Source organism: Neoarius graeffei, chromosome 10 (assembly GCF_027579695.1).
Source record: "Neoarius graeffei isolate fNeoGra1 chromosome 10, fNeoGra1.pri, whole genome shotgun sequence".
Taxonomy (NCBI): domain Eukaryota; kingdom Metazoa; phylum Chordata; class Actinopteri; order Siluriformes; family Ariidae; genus Neoarius; species Neoarius graeffei.
This window is the reverse complement of record NC_083578.1, coordinates 15744570-15764367: the sequence shown is the minus strand read 5'-3', so window position 1 is coordinate 15764367 and position 19798 is coordinate 15744570. Positions and strand designations below refer to the sequence as shown.

The window sequence follows — 19798 nt, the reverse complement described above, 5'->3', positions numbered from 1 at the left end:
TTTCTGAGCTTAGTCAACAGGCCGGCTCTGCCTGCAGCCTCGCTTTTGCTTCCGCTCCCAGCGCCGCCTCCTTCGCTTTGCTTCCGATAACAATCCACGGAGACCCCGCTGGTCTCGCTGTCTCGTCCGGAATGTTGTGCATGCGATGGAAATCGCTACAAACCGTCATTTTGTGCTGGAAACCAATGTCCAGTAAGTCCATGCGGTTGTAGTGGATATTGAAGTCCGGTACAGACGAACAACACGCAAAAATACACACAAAAAAACATAAACCATGCACAGGTAGGGAGAGCTTGTAGCCGCAGCCGTTGTAGTAGAATTGTATATAGTAGGGTTTTCCAGAAGAAAAGGTAGAAGTAAAAGCAGAAGTAGAAGGCGAAATATGGCGTTTGACTGACACGATGGCGTCTGTCACAATCTGGATCGGCTGTGACGTCACATGCAAGTGCTCCATAGAGGGATTTCACTGACGTCACCCGAAACCGGAAGTAAACAGACCCTGCGCCATTTTGGAAGACCAACAAACTCGTGATAAGGGGATAATAACGACAGCGGTATGTGAACCCACCAGAATAAAGTGGAGTGGCAAACGACTTAAACAAACAAATCTGAGCTGTTTTATTTATGATTTATTGGCCCAACAGTAGACTTGAAAGAAACCTGTGTGAGACTTGGCAAAAAACTGTGGATATAATGGATAAGTCTGTGCATGATCTGCGGACACTTTGAGGTAAGCAAACGCAAGAAATTCAGATTTAAAACATGCTAAATTGGCCCCGAGTTGATAACTGGATGAGGAGCAAGCCTCCCGGACTTCTACAATTTAATAATAATAATAATAATAAAGGATGGTTTGGGGCTTGCTGTCCCTCCTATTATATAAATAAAGCATAGTTGTTGTGTAGGCATATATCATAAATACATATACTCAGCAAAAATAAAAACTTGACACTCATTATTTTTCAAATAGTGTTTAGAAACTTTTCTTGAAAGAGTTCTTGTTGTGATTATGGTTAAATGCATTGTCAAGGGCATTACGTCACACATTCATTCTACTGGTCGGGCCTACGTAGCACGTGCGAGAGCACTGCACGCTAAAATCACGTTTCCACGTGACACAAGTGACGTGACCTATTGATACACGTGCAATTGATCTCACGGTAGCAGAGTAGAGTGTCATCTCAGAAAAACAAGGTTTTATGGTTAATTATTCGTTAATTTGCAATGCCACGACTGTCAAACATTCAGCGTGAACGTGCCATTGGCATGCTGAATACGGGAACATCCGTCACTGACGTTGCGAGGGTTATGGGATGCAGTCGACAGGCCATCCATAATCTCCAGACACGTCTCCATCAAACTGGCACCCCAGGAACCACTGGAACCCTCCACAGAACTTTTAGGAGCTTGGTGCCATGTTGGTACAAATATGGCGGCGCATTCCCCAAGCTGTGTTCAGACGCATCATCCAATCCATGAGGAGACGTTGTATCGCAGTTGTGAACGCCCATGGAGGACACACCCGATATTGACATGATTTCATTAAGTTGTGACTCACAGTTTTTGATCATGGACATTGTCGTCGCATTTCCGGTGGAACCGATTCCATGACCAACATGATCTGTATGCTATAGCATCTTTAATGACAAGATAATTGAATACAATCGTTATTTCAAACCTATTTTCCAAAATGTTCAAATTATTGACTTTGAAACGAGTGTAAAGTTTTTTTATTTTTGTTGAGTTTATGTATAATTTGGATAAATTAACGTAAATTATGGATACCTTAATAGTAACAAAAAGTATTAATTTTTCAACTGAAAAGATATATTATTAAAAGATAAATATCAACAAGATTACCTTGGCCATAACTATGTGTAGGTTATTCTTAATAACAGCTGTAATATCACGAACCAAGCCACTAACAACATGATTGTAAGCCTGTAGCCCTTTGTAGGCCTTCAAGTCATCAGCAGTGTAGGCACTGGGTGTAAACAACAAATAGTTTACAATGTCTGGGTAGCAAACAGATGGCAGAATTGGTGTCCGGTCCTCCTTATGTTTCCATTCTCCCTTGCCCCGAGTCTTATCATATGGGTCAAACCCATCAATCACAGCCAGTTTCTCCACATACCGTGCCCTTTCTGCAGCTGGTAATGTACTCACATAACCAGAATTATCATCCATCGTGTCACTTTACTCTCGCTCGTACTTTGTTTTATATTGTGAGTGCATGTACTTGGTCTTCCAATATGGCGCCTAATAAAATCTCGCGGCGCGGTGACGTCATGCAGTAGCCCTCTATATTCGCAAAAAGAAACGAAACACTGTTGGAACTGAAACAGTCATCTTCTGAAGTAAATCAGTCAGAACTGAATAAGTAATCTGACTTGATATTGATGAGATTAAAAGTGAAAGGAAGTTGATAAAAATTAAGTAATCAAAGTGACTTGACCTGAATCATGGGAATAAAAAGGAAATAGACATGTTCCAGTACAACTATTTGAGTATTTGCTAATTGAGTGTTCCAGTATGTTATCTATAAATATTGATGGTATGTAATCTGCATTTGTGTAGTCAAGTTAAGAAAATAATATTCACTGTTTGAAAGTGGATTGTATACAAATTACCAGAGAAGTCTTTACTTTGTGTGAATGTGGTGAGTTATGAGCATCACTCGTGAGAAAATCATGAGTGATTGTGGTTTGGTTTTATCGCATCTCATTATCTCTAGCCGCTTTATCCTTCTACAGGGTCGCAGGCAAGCTGGAGCCTATCCCAGCTGACTACGGGCGAAAGGCGGGGTACACCCTGGACAAGTCGCCAGGTCATCACAGGGCTGACACATAGACACAGACAACCATTCACACTCACATTCACACCTGCGGTCAATATAGAGTCACCAGTTAACCTAACCTGCATGTCTTTGGACTGTGGAGGAAACCGGAGCACCCGGAGGAAACCCACACGGACACGGGGAGAACATGCAAACTCCGCACAGAAAGGCCCTCGCCGGCCCCGGGGCTCGAACCCAGGACCACCTTGCTGTGAGGCGACAGCGCTAACCACTACACCACCGTGCCGCCCGCCACACCGTCGTATCTGATCAAATTTGCCCCAAGAAAAGTATCTCCTGATGCTCTATTTTAAAAACCCTTTCATTATGTCCTTATTTTCTCAACTTTACCCCCATTCCTTACATATCTTTATATCGCTCCCCTTCATTGTAATTGGGTTTTTTCCCCTTTTCCAGTTCAGCCTCTGATCTTTTTTTTTTTTTTTGAATGGCTCTTTTCCTACTATAATTATTTTTACGTAGATTTTCAGTTTTGCTTAATCGGACGCCGTCCGGGTAATAAGCCGTTGACCAGGATATATGACCAGCCCTGATTTAAAAGGACTTGTCAATATACACTACCGTTCAAAAGTTTGGGGTCACTTTGAAATTCTTATTTTTGTAAGAAAAGCACTGTTCTTTTCAATGAAGATCACTTTAAACTAATCAGAAATCCACTCTATACATTGCTAATGTGGTAAATGACTATTCTAGCTGCAAATGTCTGGTTTTTGGTGCAATATCTCCATAGGTGTATAGAGGCCCATTTCCAGCAACTCTCACTCCAGTGTTCTAATGGTACAATGTGTTTGCTCATTGCCTCAGAAGGCTAATGGATGATTAGAAAACCCTTGTACAATCATGTTAGCACAGCTGAAAACAGTTGAGCTCTTTAGAGAAGCTATAAAACTGACCTTCCTTTGAGCAGATTGAGTTTCTGGAGCATCACATTTGTGGGGTCGATTAAATGCTCAAAATGGCCAGAAAAATGTCTTGACTATATTTTCTATTCATTTTACAACTTATGGTGGTAAATAAAAGTGTGACTTTTCATGGAAAACACAAAATTGTCTGGGTGACCCCAAACTTTTGAACGGTAGTGTACATGCACTCCAATTTAAACTAAAATCATGCAGTTAAAACCAGGGCTTTGAACCGGTTCAAGGAACGAAAATGAAAACCGGGAACTTTTTTCTATTTCACATGGAACGGAAACGAAACCAGAAACTTTATTATTTTTTATGTTCCGGAACAGAAACGCTTATTAAAAATAATGGTAACCGGTTAATACCGGTTTTTATTTCGTTCCTCAAAGTTTCCCTAGCCTACAAATAAAGTCATTCTTCTCCTGCGCAAGTTTCTATGACCCGCTGGGGTTCACTTCCTGTGTGACGTTCGCTGACTGAATGGAGAGAGCGGGAGGGTGGACTACCATCATATCTCCACATCTTAAATAAGAGGTAAATATTGCAGTCTATCGTTATTCAGAAACGTCAATTTCAAACACGATATCAATATATTTGTCCACGTTAATGAGAGGCTCGCGAACATTAAATGACGTTAACCTCTGTTAGCCTATCAATGCATAGGGCCTGACTAGCCTTTGGTAACACACTAAATGAATTAGCTTTCATTTTTGGCACTTTTTCTGTTTGTGTAGATGGGAAGACATACTGAGAATCCAAATCGCCAACATTTGAAATAATTGTTTTGAATTATTTCTTGTCTTATTTAATGAAGGTTGTAATAGAATTTGGCTTAAGCTGGATGAGACAGAGACATAATTTTATAGCCATTTGTTAAACAGCTGACAGGGAACGTAATTAACCGTACCGGGAACGAAATTTTTTTGTTCTAACCGGTTCGGGAACGTCTATTTAATGGTGGAACCCAAAACCGGAAACGTTAAAATTCCGTTTCTGTTTGGAACGAACCAATAGGAAAAAAATTCCGGTTCAAAGCCCTGGTTAAAACAATCATGCCCATTTTACCAATTTGTGCAAGTGGGTGTAACATTGTAAATTGTGCTGAGCCTTGGGTAAATGAAAATAACTACTGATCAAACTCTTACAATAACACATCTCTCTTTATTTCCATCCCTCGCTGCTGAGGCCAGGTTACTCGGTTCATTTTTCTTTTTGAATTTGAGCTGCTGAGCTTGAGCTCTCGCATTCAATATCGAACATGTCTTTGATCTCGTCTGGGACGTTTCCATCAAATTTGACACGGTCAGCTTTTCAACAAAAACGGACATGATGAGAGATTTTCTGTTACTTTTTTTTTTTTCTTCTTTCGCTCTTGCAAACCATTATAAAATGCTATGGGGGTCCACGCAAATGGCACTGCGTACAGGCGTGTAAAAATGATCACACGCTATCAAGACTCGCAGGTAAAAATGTCCATCCACAACCTTTTATGTAGCTTCCAGTAGCCTAAATGACTGTTCTGCTCCGCGATGTGAGTGGTAAGATGGCGGCTAAATGGCTTCACTCTGATGAACCTTTTACATAGTGCTGCTCAGTGTATGAGACGCACATTCTAACAACTTGATGCTTTTTAAGTTACGTATGAGCATGCGTTTATAGGAAAACAGTCAACAGTGAGTGTATAGAGTTATTGGTACCACTCCAAAAGTGATTATTTTTCCGATAACTAGAGACTCCTTCCATTAATATTAAATAAATGTCTCCTTACAGAAATCTTCACCATTTGAGCAATTCTCTTTGTTGCCTAGCATATCTTAACACGTCATTTTAGTTCTGAAGTAGGGCTGGGTAAAAAAATCGATTTAATCGATTTTGGATCGATTTCATTTAAATTTCGCACTATCGATTCACAGGGCATGAGATCGAGTTTTTTTTTTTCCACAACACAATCTCGTGTGTTGTGTGATTTTCCTCCCTCAGCCGTCTCGTACGTCGTGACGTTCAAGCACGCACACAAAATGGCTGAGGCCAGAGCCATGGCTGAGGCAGGGAAAACACCGCTCGGCAATAGCCTGGGCCCGCCCATCCTAAGTGTGACGCAACACGGGGGGCTGTTGCGAACTTAGTCTGGCAAGGCAAGCTATCTCCAGCTCTTCCAAGCTCCCAAAAAATCGGGAGCCAATCAACTTTGAGCATCTCCAACGGCCCTGGGTAGAGGCGTGTTCAAGGCAGTGACGTAGTAGAACTGCGACCGGAAGGCATAGATTGTTTACAGAATCTATGCCGGAAGCGCTTCATTCACTAGAAACATTACGAACATGGAGCAGCGGCAAGCCTTTGACACAGCGGTAGATGCTGTATTGAAAGCATTCAACGGGAAGTTCTCATTGAAAACGGAGCAAAGAGCAGCCCTGGAGGTATTTATCTTCTTCCTGTTACTCAAGCAGTTTCCGTTGCGTCACATACGTCAGAGGAAAGAGTGATGTGATTGGTTTAAGCTTCGTCACAGCCTTTTCTGGCTTCGACCAGTAGCAAACTGAGGCATTTCAGGGAGGCGGGTCAACCACGCGCTTTGGGAAACGGTTGGGCTTAATATCTATGCCAGACCAATGCTCGCAGAGCTTTGAAGTTGCGTTAGCCAGACTAGCTCGGCAAGCCGTCTCAAACGAAATCTGACATGTGGCATCATTTCAAATTTAAAATGACAAAGGACGAAGAGCTTGATAAAACCAAGGTAGTTTGCAAGATATGCCAAGCAGAGCTCAGTTACGTGTGAACTGTCAAATTTACAAAATAATGACATGTATTTTGCAATGTATTGTATGGAGATATTTTCATTATTTAAGAGCAGATTGAATTGATTCAGATTGAATCGAATCGTGATTAATCAATTTAAAACCCTAAGAATCGAAATCGAATCTATCTAGGAAGTTGACTGTGATACCCAGCCCTATTCTGAAGGCGTCAATTTTAAAACGCTTTAACCAATAGATGTTGTTGGGGGTGTCGTGGCTCAGGTGGATAAGGCGCCATACCATAAATCCGGGGACCCGGGTTCGATTCTGACCCGAGGTCATTTACCAATCCCTCCCTGTCTCTCTCTCCCACTCATTTCCTGTCTCTGCACTGTCCTATCCAATAAAGGTGAAAAAAGCCCCAAAAAAATCTTTAAAAAAAAAAAAATAGACGTTGTTGCAAAGCAGTTTAATAGAAAAATGTAAATTTGAAACATGAATTTATCCCTAATGGGAAAGCCTGAGGAAACGGTGGCCAAAAAAATAAAAAACCTCCGAGAGTTGAGACATGAGGAAGGAATCTTAGAACCATAATGTGTCGTGTGATTATAAATAGTTGCTGCTGTTTTTGTCGTCGGGTTTAGATGATGTGGCATGTCCGCCATACAAGTCTCTGTAAACGATCAGCAACCAGAGAAGCTATAATGTATTAGATCACGTTAATATAAACATGTGATTTGCCTCACAGGTGGGACTAAAGTAAAATCGGAAAGTAATCACTACTTTCTGACCAATCAGGTTTGAGAATTCAGCAGTGTGTCTGGTACAATTAAGGTCATCAAATTTATTAATTATTATTATTATTATTATTATACCCCCATCTATATCTCCATCCGTCTGAAACACCCTTTTTCTCAGCAGCCACAAATCATAGCCACTTGGTACCAAACTTCAGCTTGGGGTTCGATACCGTGTGTACCCTTTTCAGGTCTGTCGCACATCGACTTCCTGTTTACCGACTGAATGTATTTGCAAAACCTATAGCGTGGATTTACAAAATTTTCGTAACACTTTTCTCAACAACTACAAATCACAACTGCTTGATACTTGGTACCGAGCTTCAGCTTGGGGTTCTATACCATATGTACCGTTTTCAGGTCTGTCGCACATCGACTTCCTGTTTACCGACTGAATATTTGCGAAACCTATAGCGTGGGTTTACAAAATTTTCGTAACACTTTTCTCAACAACTACAAATCACAACTGCTTGATACTTGGTACCGAGCTTCAGCTTGGGGTTCGATACCGTGTGTACCGTTTTCAGGTCTGTCGCACATCAACTTCCTGTATAGACCTCTTGCAGTCACGTGACCGGAATGTAAACAGCCGCCATCTTGTCGGTAAAAATCACCGCTGAATACTGCTGCACTCGTGTACAAAATGGATCAATTTCAACTGACGGACTACACGGCTCGTTTTTCTAATGAACAGATAACTAGATATATGTCTAAAATAAACGACCTACAGATTAGTGACCCTTATGGCTTACCGGACGGAGTTTTCACGACCGTGTCAGTGGATATTGAACTGCCAGCGGAATACCCAGATGTGTATAATTACCTCATTAACTTTCCCTCGCTGTTCAGTGGTGAACAGCAAGGGAAACTCAATTACAGAAATTCAGGATTTGTAAGCCGCCCTCAGATGTGGCATCTTGTAAACAAGAAAATAACAATCCTCGTTGGACGGGTAAGTCACTTAAAGGAACAGTCCACCGTACTTCCATAATGAAATATGCTCTTATCTGAATTGAGACGAGCTGCTCCGTACCTCTCCGAGCTTTGCGCGACCTCCCAGTCAGTCAGACGCGCTGTCACTCCTGTTAGCAATGTAGCTAGGCTCAGCATGGCCAACGGTATTTTTTGGGGCTGTAGTTAGATGCGACCAAACTCTTCCGCGTTTTTCCTGTTTACATAGGTTTATATGACCAGTGACATGAAACAAGTTCAGTTACACAAATTGAAACGTAGCGATTTTTTATGCTATGGAAAGGCCGCACTATAATGACAGGCGTACTAACACCTTCGGCAGCGCATTGATACGGAGCTCAGATATCAATGCGCTGCCGAAGCGCGCAGAAGGTGTTAGCACGCCTGTCATTATAGTGCGGACTTTCCATAGCATAGAAAATCGCTACGTTTCAATTTGTGTAACTGAACTTGTTTCATATCACTGGTCATGTAAACAGGAAAAACGCGGAAGAGTTTGGTCGCATCTAACTACAGCCCCAAAAAATACCATTGGCCATACTGAGCCTAGCTACATTGCTAACAGGAGTGACAGCGCGTCTGACTGACTGGGAGGTCACGCAAAGCTCAGACAGGTACGGAGCAGCTCGTCTCAATTCAGATAAGAGCATATTTCATTATGGAAGTACGGTGGACTGTTCCTTTAAGTATTGAGACCCCGCTGGTCTCGCTATCTCGTCCGGAATGTTGTGCATGCGATGGAAATCGCTACAAACCGTCATTTTCTGCTGGAAACCAATGTCCAGTAAGTCCATACGGTTGTAGTGGATATTGAAGTCCGGTACAGACAAACAATATGCAAAAATACACACAAAAAACATAAACGTGCACAGGTAGGGAGAGCTTGTAGTCTATCACTATTACTGTATATATGGTATACCTGATAGCAGCAATCCATTTTGCACGCCTGTCAGGGTCCCGTGGCAGCCTACTGTCAAGTGTATGTGAGCATCATGGGTTTCCCACAGTTGAAAGGGAAGGACTCGGACACAGGATTCCACTCGTCTTGTGTTTTATTGATTTTCAGTGGAGTTGACGTTGTAGTAGAATTGTATATAGTAGAGTTTTCCAGAAGAAAAGGTAGAAGCAGAAGGCGGAAATATGGCGTTTGACCGACAAGGTGGCGTCTGTTTACAGTCTGGATCGGATGTGACGTCACATGCAAGTGCTCCATAGCCTGGATTTTGACGCCATTTCAAGAAGCAAAACGCTATTTCAAAATGACAGATGCTATTTGAAATCCCTGGGGAGAGACACTGCTCTTTACTTAATTATTTCAGGATTAATTATTTGTTGAAGTCAACGTTCATTATAAGTCTCGTATTCCTTCGACTGCTTGCGTTCTGATATAAGCGAGAGCAGGAGATGCGTTAGTGAGCAGTAGCTCACAGTTGATCTTGTGTCTTTAATTGTGTTCTGCTTGATTGTAGCTCGTCCGTTTGGATAACCTCTTCGCATATTGGAACGTGAACTCGGAGCTGTACTCCATTCACTCTGCTAGTGAAGCCCTGGTAAGAGATCATTTACGATTTCCGATACGGAAAATTACACAAGGAACAAAATGAAACTTGAACCTCATTCGCCGTCTCGGTTGTGTTTCTGTAGCGGCGTCTGCAGCAGAACATGGCTGTTCAGCACACTCTCCCTCATGATTATCAATTTAGTGAGTGACTACTTTCACTTCTGGTGTAATTTTTTTTGTTCTTGAGCGTTTGGGTGCACTTATCAGGCTTGGCATGTCTTCTTCCTGTTTTGCTTTTCTAGTTTTCCGTCCAATATCGGCCAACGCTAAGCTTCGTATGAACCCTCGCTCAGACGTGGACTTCTCCTCGCCGAAGGTGGACCTGGTCGTCAATCTGCCTGAAGTGGCTGTGGAGCTCAGCAGACCACAGGTGACTAAAAGCTGCCGAAATGATGGATTTGGTCCGGTTTAGATGAATGAAGCTTGTATGAATAAACAGTGTTGGGAGTAACGCGTTCAGGGATGAGAGTTTTTAGCCCAAGCTCAAAATTGAGTCCAACCCGGAACAAATTAGTAACAAGCTGAATTTTTCAGAATATGTTCAGAATACCCTTAGGAATAACATACTAAAATCCAAACAAACTAAGGGAATCCACCTTGTGCTCTCTGAGAAATTCAAGATGGCGTCCAAAATGGCCGCCGATTGGAGATTTTTCAATATCTCAGGGATAAAACGTAATATAAATGCAATTAAAATGTTAAATTATATGTTCTCTCATACAAGCAATGCAAATTCACCATTGTCACACTGTTAAAATTAAAATTAACCAAGATTACAAGGTCATTAATGTGGAAATTACATGGAATTTGATGGTTGACATGATTGACAGATTAGCTTAGTAGGCTCCCTACATACATGAACATAATGTAAGACAACAATTAGACATCAATTTCCTTAATATTTAGTGCATCTTTAAGCTTTGATAAAATATTAAAGGGAAATTAAATTTGAGAACTCTATCTTCTAAAACTACAATGGCAAGCTGTTTCAGTACACTTCTTCAACATTCCGGCGACTTTCATGACAAAAAGGTCTGCCTCGATAAAAGCTCTTGCTTATAAACAATGAGTAGACTTAAACACTTCTCAGTGCCTCAGTTGTAATGCTTGGACCTTTGTTGTACCGTCAGTGAAGTAGGGAATTTATTCAAGCTTGTTTAAGGGTGGAAAAAAATTCATCTTTGAGTTTCTAGCGCCAGTCTTTACTACTAGCAATGCCAGTGTGTTCGGACAAAAAAATGACTAAACTCAGCATGACCTTTTAAAAATGACTGAACTCAGCATGACCTTTTAACATGCCATTTTTCATTTTACACCACCAATTTACTTTAATATTAATGAAAATAAGTGCTCCAACCCCTAGTAATTGTGTTTGTTGTTTTGTGAACAGAATAGGATGATACGGAGTGAACGAGTAACCAATGGATCCACACTCTATAATCGGTAGTGTACATTAAATAGCACATGTATAGATTTACAATTATAAGTCTGTAATTATTAGTCCTAAACATTAAGAACTGAAGCCATTTTATGAGATATCTTCATGATACCATAACGATTATTTTGTCATAACAGTCATTGTTATTTCTTCTTGGATGTGAATTTATGGGCCAGGGCGTTTCAGGATTGATACTTGATTCAAGGATCAGACTGGATGAAACCTACACACATTCATAGTACTGTGCACATTCATAAATGTGAACTGGTGAAGTGCCAAAAATATGACAATCTAACCAGACATGGCAAGCAAACACGTTATACACAAATATACTGTTATAATAATGTGTACATTGTTATTATATAATGTTAATACACTCATCTCATTATCTCTAGCCGCTTTATCCTGTTCTACAGGGTCGCAGGCAAGCTGGAGCCTATCCCAGCTGACTACGGGCGAAAGGCGGGGTACACCCTGGACAAGTCGCCAGGTCATCACAGGCCTGACACACAGACAACCACTGACACATTCACACCTACGGTCAATTTAGAGTCACCAGTTAACCTAACCTGCATGTCTTTGGACTGTGGGGGAAACCGGAGCACCCGGAGGAAACCCACGCGGACACGGGGAGAACATGCAAACTCCGCACAGAAAGGCCCTCGCCGGCCACGGGGCTCGAACCCAGGACCTTCTTGCTGTGAGGCGACAGCGCTAACCACTACACCACCGTGCCGCCCATGTTAATACACAATGTAATTAATACACACATGTTGGATTTTACTCTCCTACCCTACAAAACATATATTCTGACCTTTTAATTGCATTAATATTTTGTTTTGGGCCTGAGATATGGGTAGATCTCCATTTGGCGGCCATTTTGGACGCCATCTTGAATTTCTCAGAGAGCACAAGGGGGATTTCCGGGGACTTTTAGTATGTTATTCTGAAAGGTATTCTGAACATATTCTGAAATTTTCAGCTTGTTACTAATTTGTTCCGGGTATAACCCTATTACTCCTGGGCTATTTCCGCTTTTCGGCGGATTTCCGCTTTTTCTGAGCGAAAATCGATATTATGCCAAATCCGTTGAGATTTTTTTTTTCATTGAGGGGGGTTGGGTATGTTCCTTCGTGATATTCAAGCGTACGACGATGTTACATGTTTACATTTTTGCCATCTTTAGTCTCGCGGTGGAATACGTGTTATCTACAATGTAATTGGCCAAAACATCGCTAGCGAGGGCATGATAGCCAATCATAACAGTTCTTACAAGAGCGTTGGAGAGAACAAAAGCCAATCATAACAGTTCTTACAAAAGTACCCGCATCTGTTCTATTTTATCGAAACTTGCACATGTTCATCGTCGCTGCGCTTCAAAAATACGTTTCTCTTTCGTATCAGCTTTTTTACTCAAAATGCCAAATACAATTGACAAGCGAGACGAAGCGAAGGTACGTGAAATCGATGCTGGTATAAAAAACAGAGAGAGGACTGACAAGCTTTTGTCTTTGGCCAAAAGGCTGAAGAAGTCGTCGAAATGATTAAATGAAAATGAGAAGTGACTGTGAACTATAAATAATTGTATAAAGTGTACATAGACATTATCCCATAAACTTAGCATTCGTTTGATTTAATACATTGAACATGTATATGATGGTCAGTAAATCTGAATTAATGCTGACAGTTTTGAAAACTTAAATATTTCAAAAGACTTTGAAATCATATGCAACTAATGAGGACATAGGGTGACTGACCTTTTCTCCCTAAGAAATTTTATTTAATATATGAATTAAATGTCATATATTAAAAAAAAAAAAAAAATCCCTCCCTCCCGACTGAATTTTTTTGCTCACCCGGTGGACAGGGAACGGATTTTTTTTAAGGATGGCCTAATAGTCATTGTCTAGCTGTGATTTAAAAGGCTTGTGGGGTTTTTTTCAGGCCAGTTTTATTGTAGGCTACGATTTGCCATAATATGTTCATTTTTGTTAAATTTCTGAAATGGAGTCATATCCCTTAGGGCTGATCTTTTTTTTTTTTTAAGGAACCATAAACTATGCTTAATGCTGTAAACTTGAAAACAATAAAGGCATAGAAATGCTAATTTTGTATCCTGTCATATCTTTAGACATTACAATACAATACAGTTCAATTAATGTTAATATGAATCGGCCTAAAGTTACAGTATTTCTATCACAATTTGCCAGACTTTCACCTTTTGTCTGTTCTTGCGATGATTGATTGTTCCTTGTATTGTGCCATGAGCTGTCACTGTGGCTATTATATTCTAGTGTTTTTAACCATAAGCCGAGCTCAGTCAGATACCACATCACCTTCCACTGGATGTGTGATGAGCTAACACTACGTTCAGACTGCAACCTGAAACGACCCATATCCGATTTGTTGTGAAATCCGATTTTTTTGTTAGGCCGTTCACATTACCAATTATATGAGACTTGTATGCAATCTCCAATATGAACGGAAAATGACCCAAAAGTGTCCCGCATGCGCAAATTGACACATAATAAGCACATCTATGTAATACGTAAACCAAAAAAAAAAGCGCACTCTTCAAGTTTCCACCAAAGAGGCGGGATTAGCCAACGCAGAATAGTGACGTTTGTCTCTTGTTGATGACGTGTAGGTTGCATGAATGCGACCTGACCGGTCAGACTGCAGTCGCATGTGAAAATAACGGATATGCATCGGAATTAGGACCACATATCCAAGCGGCCTGGGTCGCATGTGAAAAAAATCGGATCTGTGTCGTTCAGAGTGTCAATAACAAATCGGATACAGGTCGCATATGGGCAAAAAAAATCGGATATGGGTCGTTTCAGGGTGCAGTCTGAACGTAGTCTAATTGAGCGTCTTGAGCTACATTTAGATTGCCAAATCCATACTTCCAGTTATTTTGGTGAGAGTAACTTAAAAGTAATGCAATACAGGGTTCTCCACGGATTGAAAATATAGGGGGGTGGGGGTCAATCGGATGACCTTGAAACAAATTTGCATAAATTTACATATGTCATTTGCATAAAATACTCTCATAGTAATCATTTAGAATAGAGGAATCAATTGGACTGGTACAAAACATCATACATCAAACATTACACACACATCATATTCAGACACATTGAAATGGAACTGGAAAAAATATCTTTTTATTTAGCAAACTACAAAAAAAGAACAGAAAAGTACAGAAAAGTTTTTGTATTAACTATGTTCACACTGCTCCACAAAAGCTGACATTGTTTGAAATGGAAATGTAATTGCAGGCACCACTGGAAAAAATATTTTTTTAGAGAGTAAAGTACGTTGAAAAGATGTTGTTTTAACTATATTTACACTGCTCCATGGCTATATTTACACAGAGCCAGGTTATGTATATCCTCACGGTTTTATAGGCAATATCACACTTGCCGCACCAACTTTGAACTTTTTTGTTTTTATCCTTTATTTCTCTGCCGACAATAACAATCAGTTATCTCGAACTTGGTGTCGATTCACATGTTATAAAGGCGTGTTATCTCCCGGCGCAAGAACGATGTGTCAAAAACGCTGAAGTGTGGAACGCTTTTCTTAGACTATAATCGTCAAACTGACTAAACTAATTGCTGGTAAATGAGTTTCACACTCGGGTGTTGTCGGTACTCCAACAGAGAAAGGCTATCGGTCACAAAGAAAACAAAGGGACGTCTCTATCTTTTGTAAAGGGGCGGCAGAAATTAAATGGGGCCGGGAATCACAGAAAGGGGGGCGGCCCGCGCCTCTAAAACCCCTCGTGGAGAACCCTGCAATAGTGGTGTAATGCCTTACATTTTAAATACAGTAATATTGTAATGTAACTAATTACTTTAAAATGACAGTAACAAGTAATAAATAATGCAAAACAGTTTTGAAGTAACTTGCCCAACACTGTGAATAAAACATGAACTTCACACTCCGTCTGCTCCTTTTTTGTTCTACAGTATGTCAGCATTCTGGAGCTTTTGGGCTCCGTGGATATGATGTCACGCAATCTTCCTTACAGGAAGTATCGCCCAGATGTGCCTGTCCACAGCAACGCGTACCAGTGGTAAGAGCTCTTAAAAGCCAAGGTTTTCATGCATTGACTGAAATGTCCTTCAGAACCACCTGAGCAGTAGATGATGTACTGTACACCACCTGAAATGTCGACTCCGTTCTATTTTTAGTAGACTAATACCCTGTCCACACTAGGGATTTTGTACCGATACGAAACTACTTTTGTAGCACAACACCTGTCCACACTGGCAACTATACCGGTACTGTAGCGGTATAACTGTATCGGTACGAAACCCACAAATGTATGGGTTTCATACCGGTACAGTATCGGTACTGTAGCGCTTTGCTGTAGTGTGGACAGATGAAGTGGTTCTGTATCGATACAAATATAATGTGCATGCGAAAACGAAACGACCGTGGAGCTACATGGAGCAAAGAGAGGGGGGAGGGAGGGGGAAAGAGGGAGGAAGAAAGGAGGAAGAGGGAGAAAGGGAGGGGAAGAGAAGGAAAGCGGGAGAAAGGGAGGGGAAGAGAAGGAAAGAGGGAGAAAGGGAGGGGAAGAGAAGGGAAGAGGGAGAAAGGGAGGGGAAGAGAAGGGAAGAGGGAGAAAGGGAGGGGAAGAGAAGGGAAGAGGGAGAAAGGGAGGGGAAGAGAAGGGAAGAGGGAGAAAGGGAGGGGAAGAGAAGGGAAGAGGGAGAAAGGGAGGGGAAGAGAAGGGAAGAGGGAGAAAGGGAGGGGAAGAGAAGGGAAGAGGGAGAAAGGGAGGGGAAGAGAAGGGAAGAGGGAGAAAGGGAGGGGAAGAGAAGGGAAGAGGGAGAAAGGGAGGGGAAGAGAAGGGAAGAGGGAGAAAGGGAGGGGAAGAGGGAGAAAGGGAGGGGAAGAGGGAGAAAGGGAGGGGAAGAGGGAGAAAGGGAGGGGAAGGGAGGGGAAGAGGGAGAAAGGGAGGGGAAGAGGGGGGAAGGGAGGGGAAGAGGGAGAAGGGGAGGGGAAGAGGGAGAAAGGGAGATTCGTTTTCTTTGTTTCTTTCTCAACTGCCTCGCGCGTTTTATACGATTCGACTGAATAAATGACCACCAGAAATACAGACTGTACATTGACAACAAAAAGCGCACACACGTTGTTTCATCCGCCATATTCTCGGAAGGAAGTTACTCGGTAACCACGGAAACGTTTCGCGCACGCGCATTTCAACTACCGTGAAAGAAAACCACAAACATTTCTCGCTAGTGTGGACAGATGCACTAAACTGTACGGGTTTACTTTGTATCGATACAGTTATACCACTATCGTACCGGTATAAGTGTGAACACAGCATAAAAAATACACCAGGCATGAAGAAGTCCACTCCCACTTTTTTTTTTTTTCATTTACCAGGTGGTATTATGTCATCACGGGCATTTTGGAGGTGAACGTGAAACCCTCCTTACACATGTGGTCTTGGAAACACATCAAACGGCACCGGCAACAAGTGAAGCAGTACAAAGAGCTTTATAAGACCAAGATCACCAACAAGAAGCCTGCAGAGACCCTACTGAAGAAACTGGAGGTAAATAGCGGCGACTTGGAAAAGAGCTGCCTTACAGGAGCTGTGCGGTGACTAGTGTGTGTCAGGAGCAAGGAAGTGTAGGATACGAGGTTGTGGGAAGTGTTTATGGTGTCATGTGCAGTCGTAATTAGCAGCATGGAGGGAAAGGAGGATGTTACAAAACAAAAGATTTTTCAGATTAAGCAAGAAAAAAAAAAACCAGCTCTGAACATGGCTACGTTTAGGCTTAAGGGGGAAATTTGATCCCTCTAAACTTGAATAATCTGCTAAATACTTTTAATACCTCCCTTGTTTACCCATAACCTGTTAAGCTTCTTTCTTTTCATCTTAATTGTAGGAGACAGAAAAACGTCTGGATATTTTTAATATCACGCTTGCAAGACATCAAGCTGAGATGGAGGTGGTGTACAGTTTATTTTCCACGTGTGCTTTCTTATACACTATATATACACACGCGCGCACACACACGGTGCAACTCAATCACTACGGTGCTGACATTTACTACCTTTTTTTTTATTATTAATGCTGCAGTCTTTTGCTTTGTTGTAATGGTCCACCTCTTCTGGCTCTCCAGGCCTCTAAAGCTGGCCTGCGGATCTACAGGCCCGGGTTGAAGATGGAGGAGGAGCAATCGCAGGGCTGGTTCGACTGGATGTGGAACTGGTCTGGAGACAGCTCTGCTCAGACCAAAGAGGTCAAGCCTGGAGGTACCGAACACGGTCACTAATCACTTCAAATAAATGTCTAAAGCTGATTTCAGATTCATTTGTGATCGTCAACCACAGCTCAAGGTGATAATTAAGTTATTCCATGAAATTGAGTCCTACGTGAGCTGACTCGGCTGTAATCCATGTACGACGAGATTGAGTGGAATAGCCGTTTTATTCTGTCCACATTCGCTGGATTTTGAGAAACGGAGCATTTTTTTTTTCAAATTTGATAAATAATAACTTTTATACAAAATGTCTGACAATTATTTCCGCTTAGGATGTAAACAAACTGGTGAAATAACAGGCAATTTGTGAAAAATGCTATAATAGTAATTATTTTTTTCACGGTGCCGTTTCCATCAAATCCTGCGCTCTGATTGGCTGGCAAGCGGGTCCATTTCCTACGATACGGACTCCGGTTACGGACCTCTGGCGACTTGCTCGTTCACAACAACAAACATAGTAGAATTTTTTTTATCAACATTTATCTTTTTTATAAGATTTATTTATAAGATTATCAAAAATCTTAAATTTTTGCCAGCATTTCTCAGGAGAATAGCATTAATTTTACAGCATGGATAGCGATAACGACAGTGTTCACAGCGAAAGCGAGTTTTACTACCCTGAGGAAGAAGAAATAAAAAAACATTTCAGGAGAAAGCTAAAAACCTGTAACTGTTGCTAACGCCGAGCAAAAACATGGCTGAATCCTGAATGACTCAATTTTGTATAAATAGGGGACTACATAGGCGGCAAAATGTAGTTTTTTTTTTTTTTTTCCCCTGCCATGGAAGTGCACTTGTATACCGAGGAGGAAGCCATTTGCATTACAGCCGTGAATGAGGATTCAAAATGTCGGCTCAGCTCGGTTTTCCCTTTCGGGCGCTCTCGTTTTCTGTTAGAATTTGGTAAAGAAAAAAATAAATATATTATTTACCAGCTTAAGGTCGGTCCGTATGGTGAAATACCGTGACCTCGGCCCAGAGGGCCTCGCTCAGTACTTTCAAGACCTTGGTCACAGTATTTCACCATACGGACCTTCTTGTTGTCAAATACTTTTTATTCCATAATTTGTTGCCTTTTGTATTGTTTGGTCTTTTGTTTTCGAGTAGTTTATTTCGTCCTTGGTTGGTTCAGCAACACCCTCTGCCATTTTGTTTTTCTCTACTCACTGTATATGAGCTGATAGCCTAATAGTAGAGTAGCCAATCGGAGCACACGATTGCTCATATCCAGTGAATGTGGATAGATTATACAGCCTCCTGATTCTGACTGGTGGTAATTTTCTACAACGGCATCTCTGGCAGTTGTACCAGCCGCAAGGTTCATATTAATGCACTTGCTCTAATATGTTGTAATTTCTATAGTAACAATTCACAGGGACCTCACTGGCAGATGCTTCACATAATCACATTGTGCGTAATTTTAAAGCTAGACTGCCTTTCAGATTTTTCAAGTTGGGGTCATAAAAAGAATTTTCCCCGATATTCACTTGTTTTGTTTAGTGGACCGAAAGCTACTGAATTCAAATCAGACTTCCAATTTTATTAGTTTTTTTTTTTTTTTTAAATAGAACAATTAATGAATTTAAGGCCATGTGGCCCTAAATTCTCCACTATTTATTTATTTATTTATTTATTTCCTGCTTCACTATGACCCAATACAAGATACTATGTCATGCATCACGTGGTGGGCTTTCCCTGTTCGCACAAGGCATTGTGGGATACAAATTTGAAACGGGAGAGAAAAACGGAAGACGTGGGTGTGCGAATGAATCGTGAAAGACCGACTACAGTAACGGAAAGAGAGCGTTAAGTTATATACGGGCGGCACGGTGGTGTAGTGGTTAGCGCTGTCGCCTCACAGCAAGAAGGTCCGGGTTCGAGCCCCGTGGCCGGCGAGGGCCTTTCTGTGCGGAGTTTGCATGTTCTCCCCGTGTCCGCGTGGGTTTCCTCCGGGTGCTCCGGTTTCCCCCACAGTCCAAAGACATGCAGGTTAGGTTAACTGGTGACTCTAAATTGACCGTAGGTGTGAATGTGAGTGTGAATGGTTGTCTGTGTCTGTGTCAGCCCTGTGATGACCTGGCGACTTGTCCAGGGTGTACCCCGCCTTTCGCCCGTAGTCAGCTGGGATAGGCTCCAGCTTGCCTGCAACCCTGTAGAACAGGATAAAGCGGCTAGAGATAATGAGATGAGATGAGAAGTTATATACGAAGGAAAGGAAACGCAGGACCAAACCAATAAATCTC

General features: G+C 41.6%; 1 protein-coding gene across 2 annotated transcripts in view; it reads left to right on the top strand.

The window, feature by feature from the left end:
* The window catches only part of vps13a (vacuolar protein sorting 13 homolog A), a 238157-nt gene that overhangs the window by 43903 nt on the left and 174456 nt on the right, over window positions 1-19798 (top strand). For both annotated transcript variants that reach the window (XM_060931353.1, XM_060931352.1), the window contains exons 9-15: window positions 9736-9816; window positions 9911-9968; window positions 10070-10197; window positions 15240-15346; window positions 16669-16840; window positions 17178-17240; window positions 17415-17547. In XM_060931353.1, coding sequence (XP_060787336.1) covers window positions 9736-9816; window positions 9911-9968; window positions 10070-10197; window positions 15240-15346; window positions 16669-16840; window positions 17178-17240; window positions 17415-17547 — 742 coding nt within the window. The remainder of the gene's footprint in view (window positions 1-9735; window positions 9817-9910; window positions 9969-10069; window positions 10198-15239; window positions 15347-16668; window positions 16841-17177; window positions 17241-17414; window positions 17548-19798) is intronic.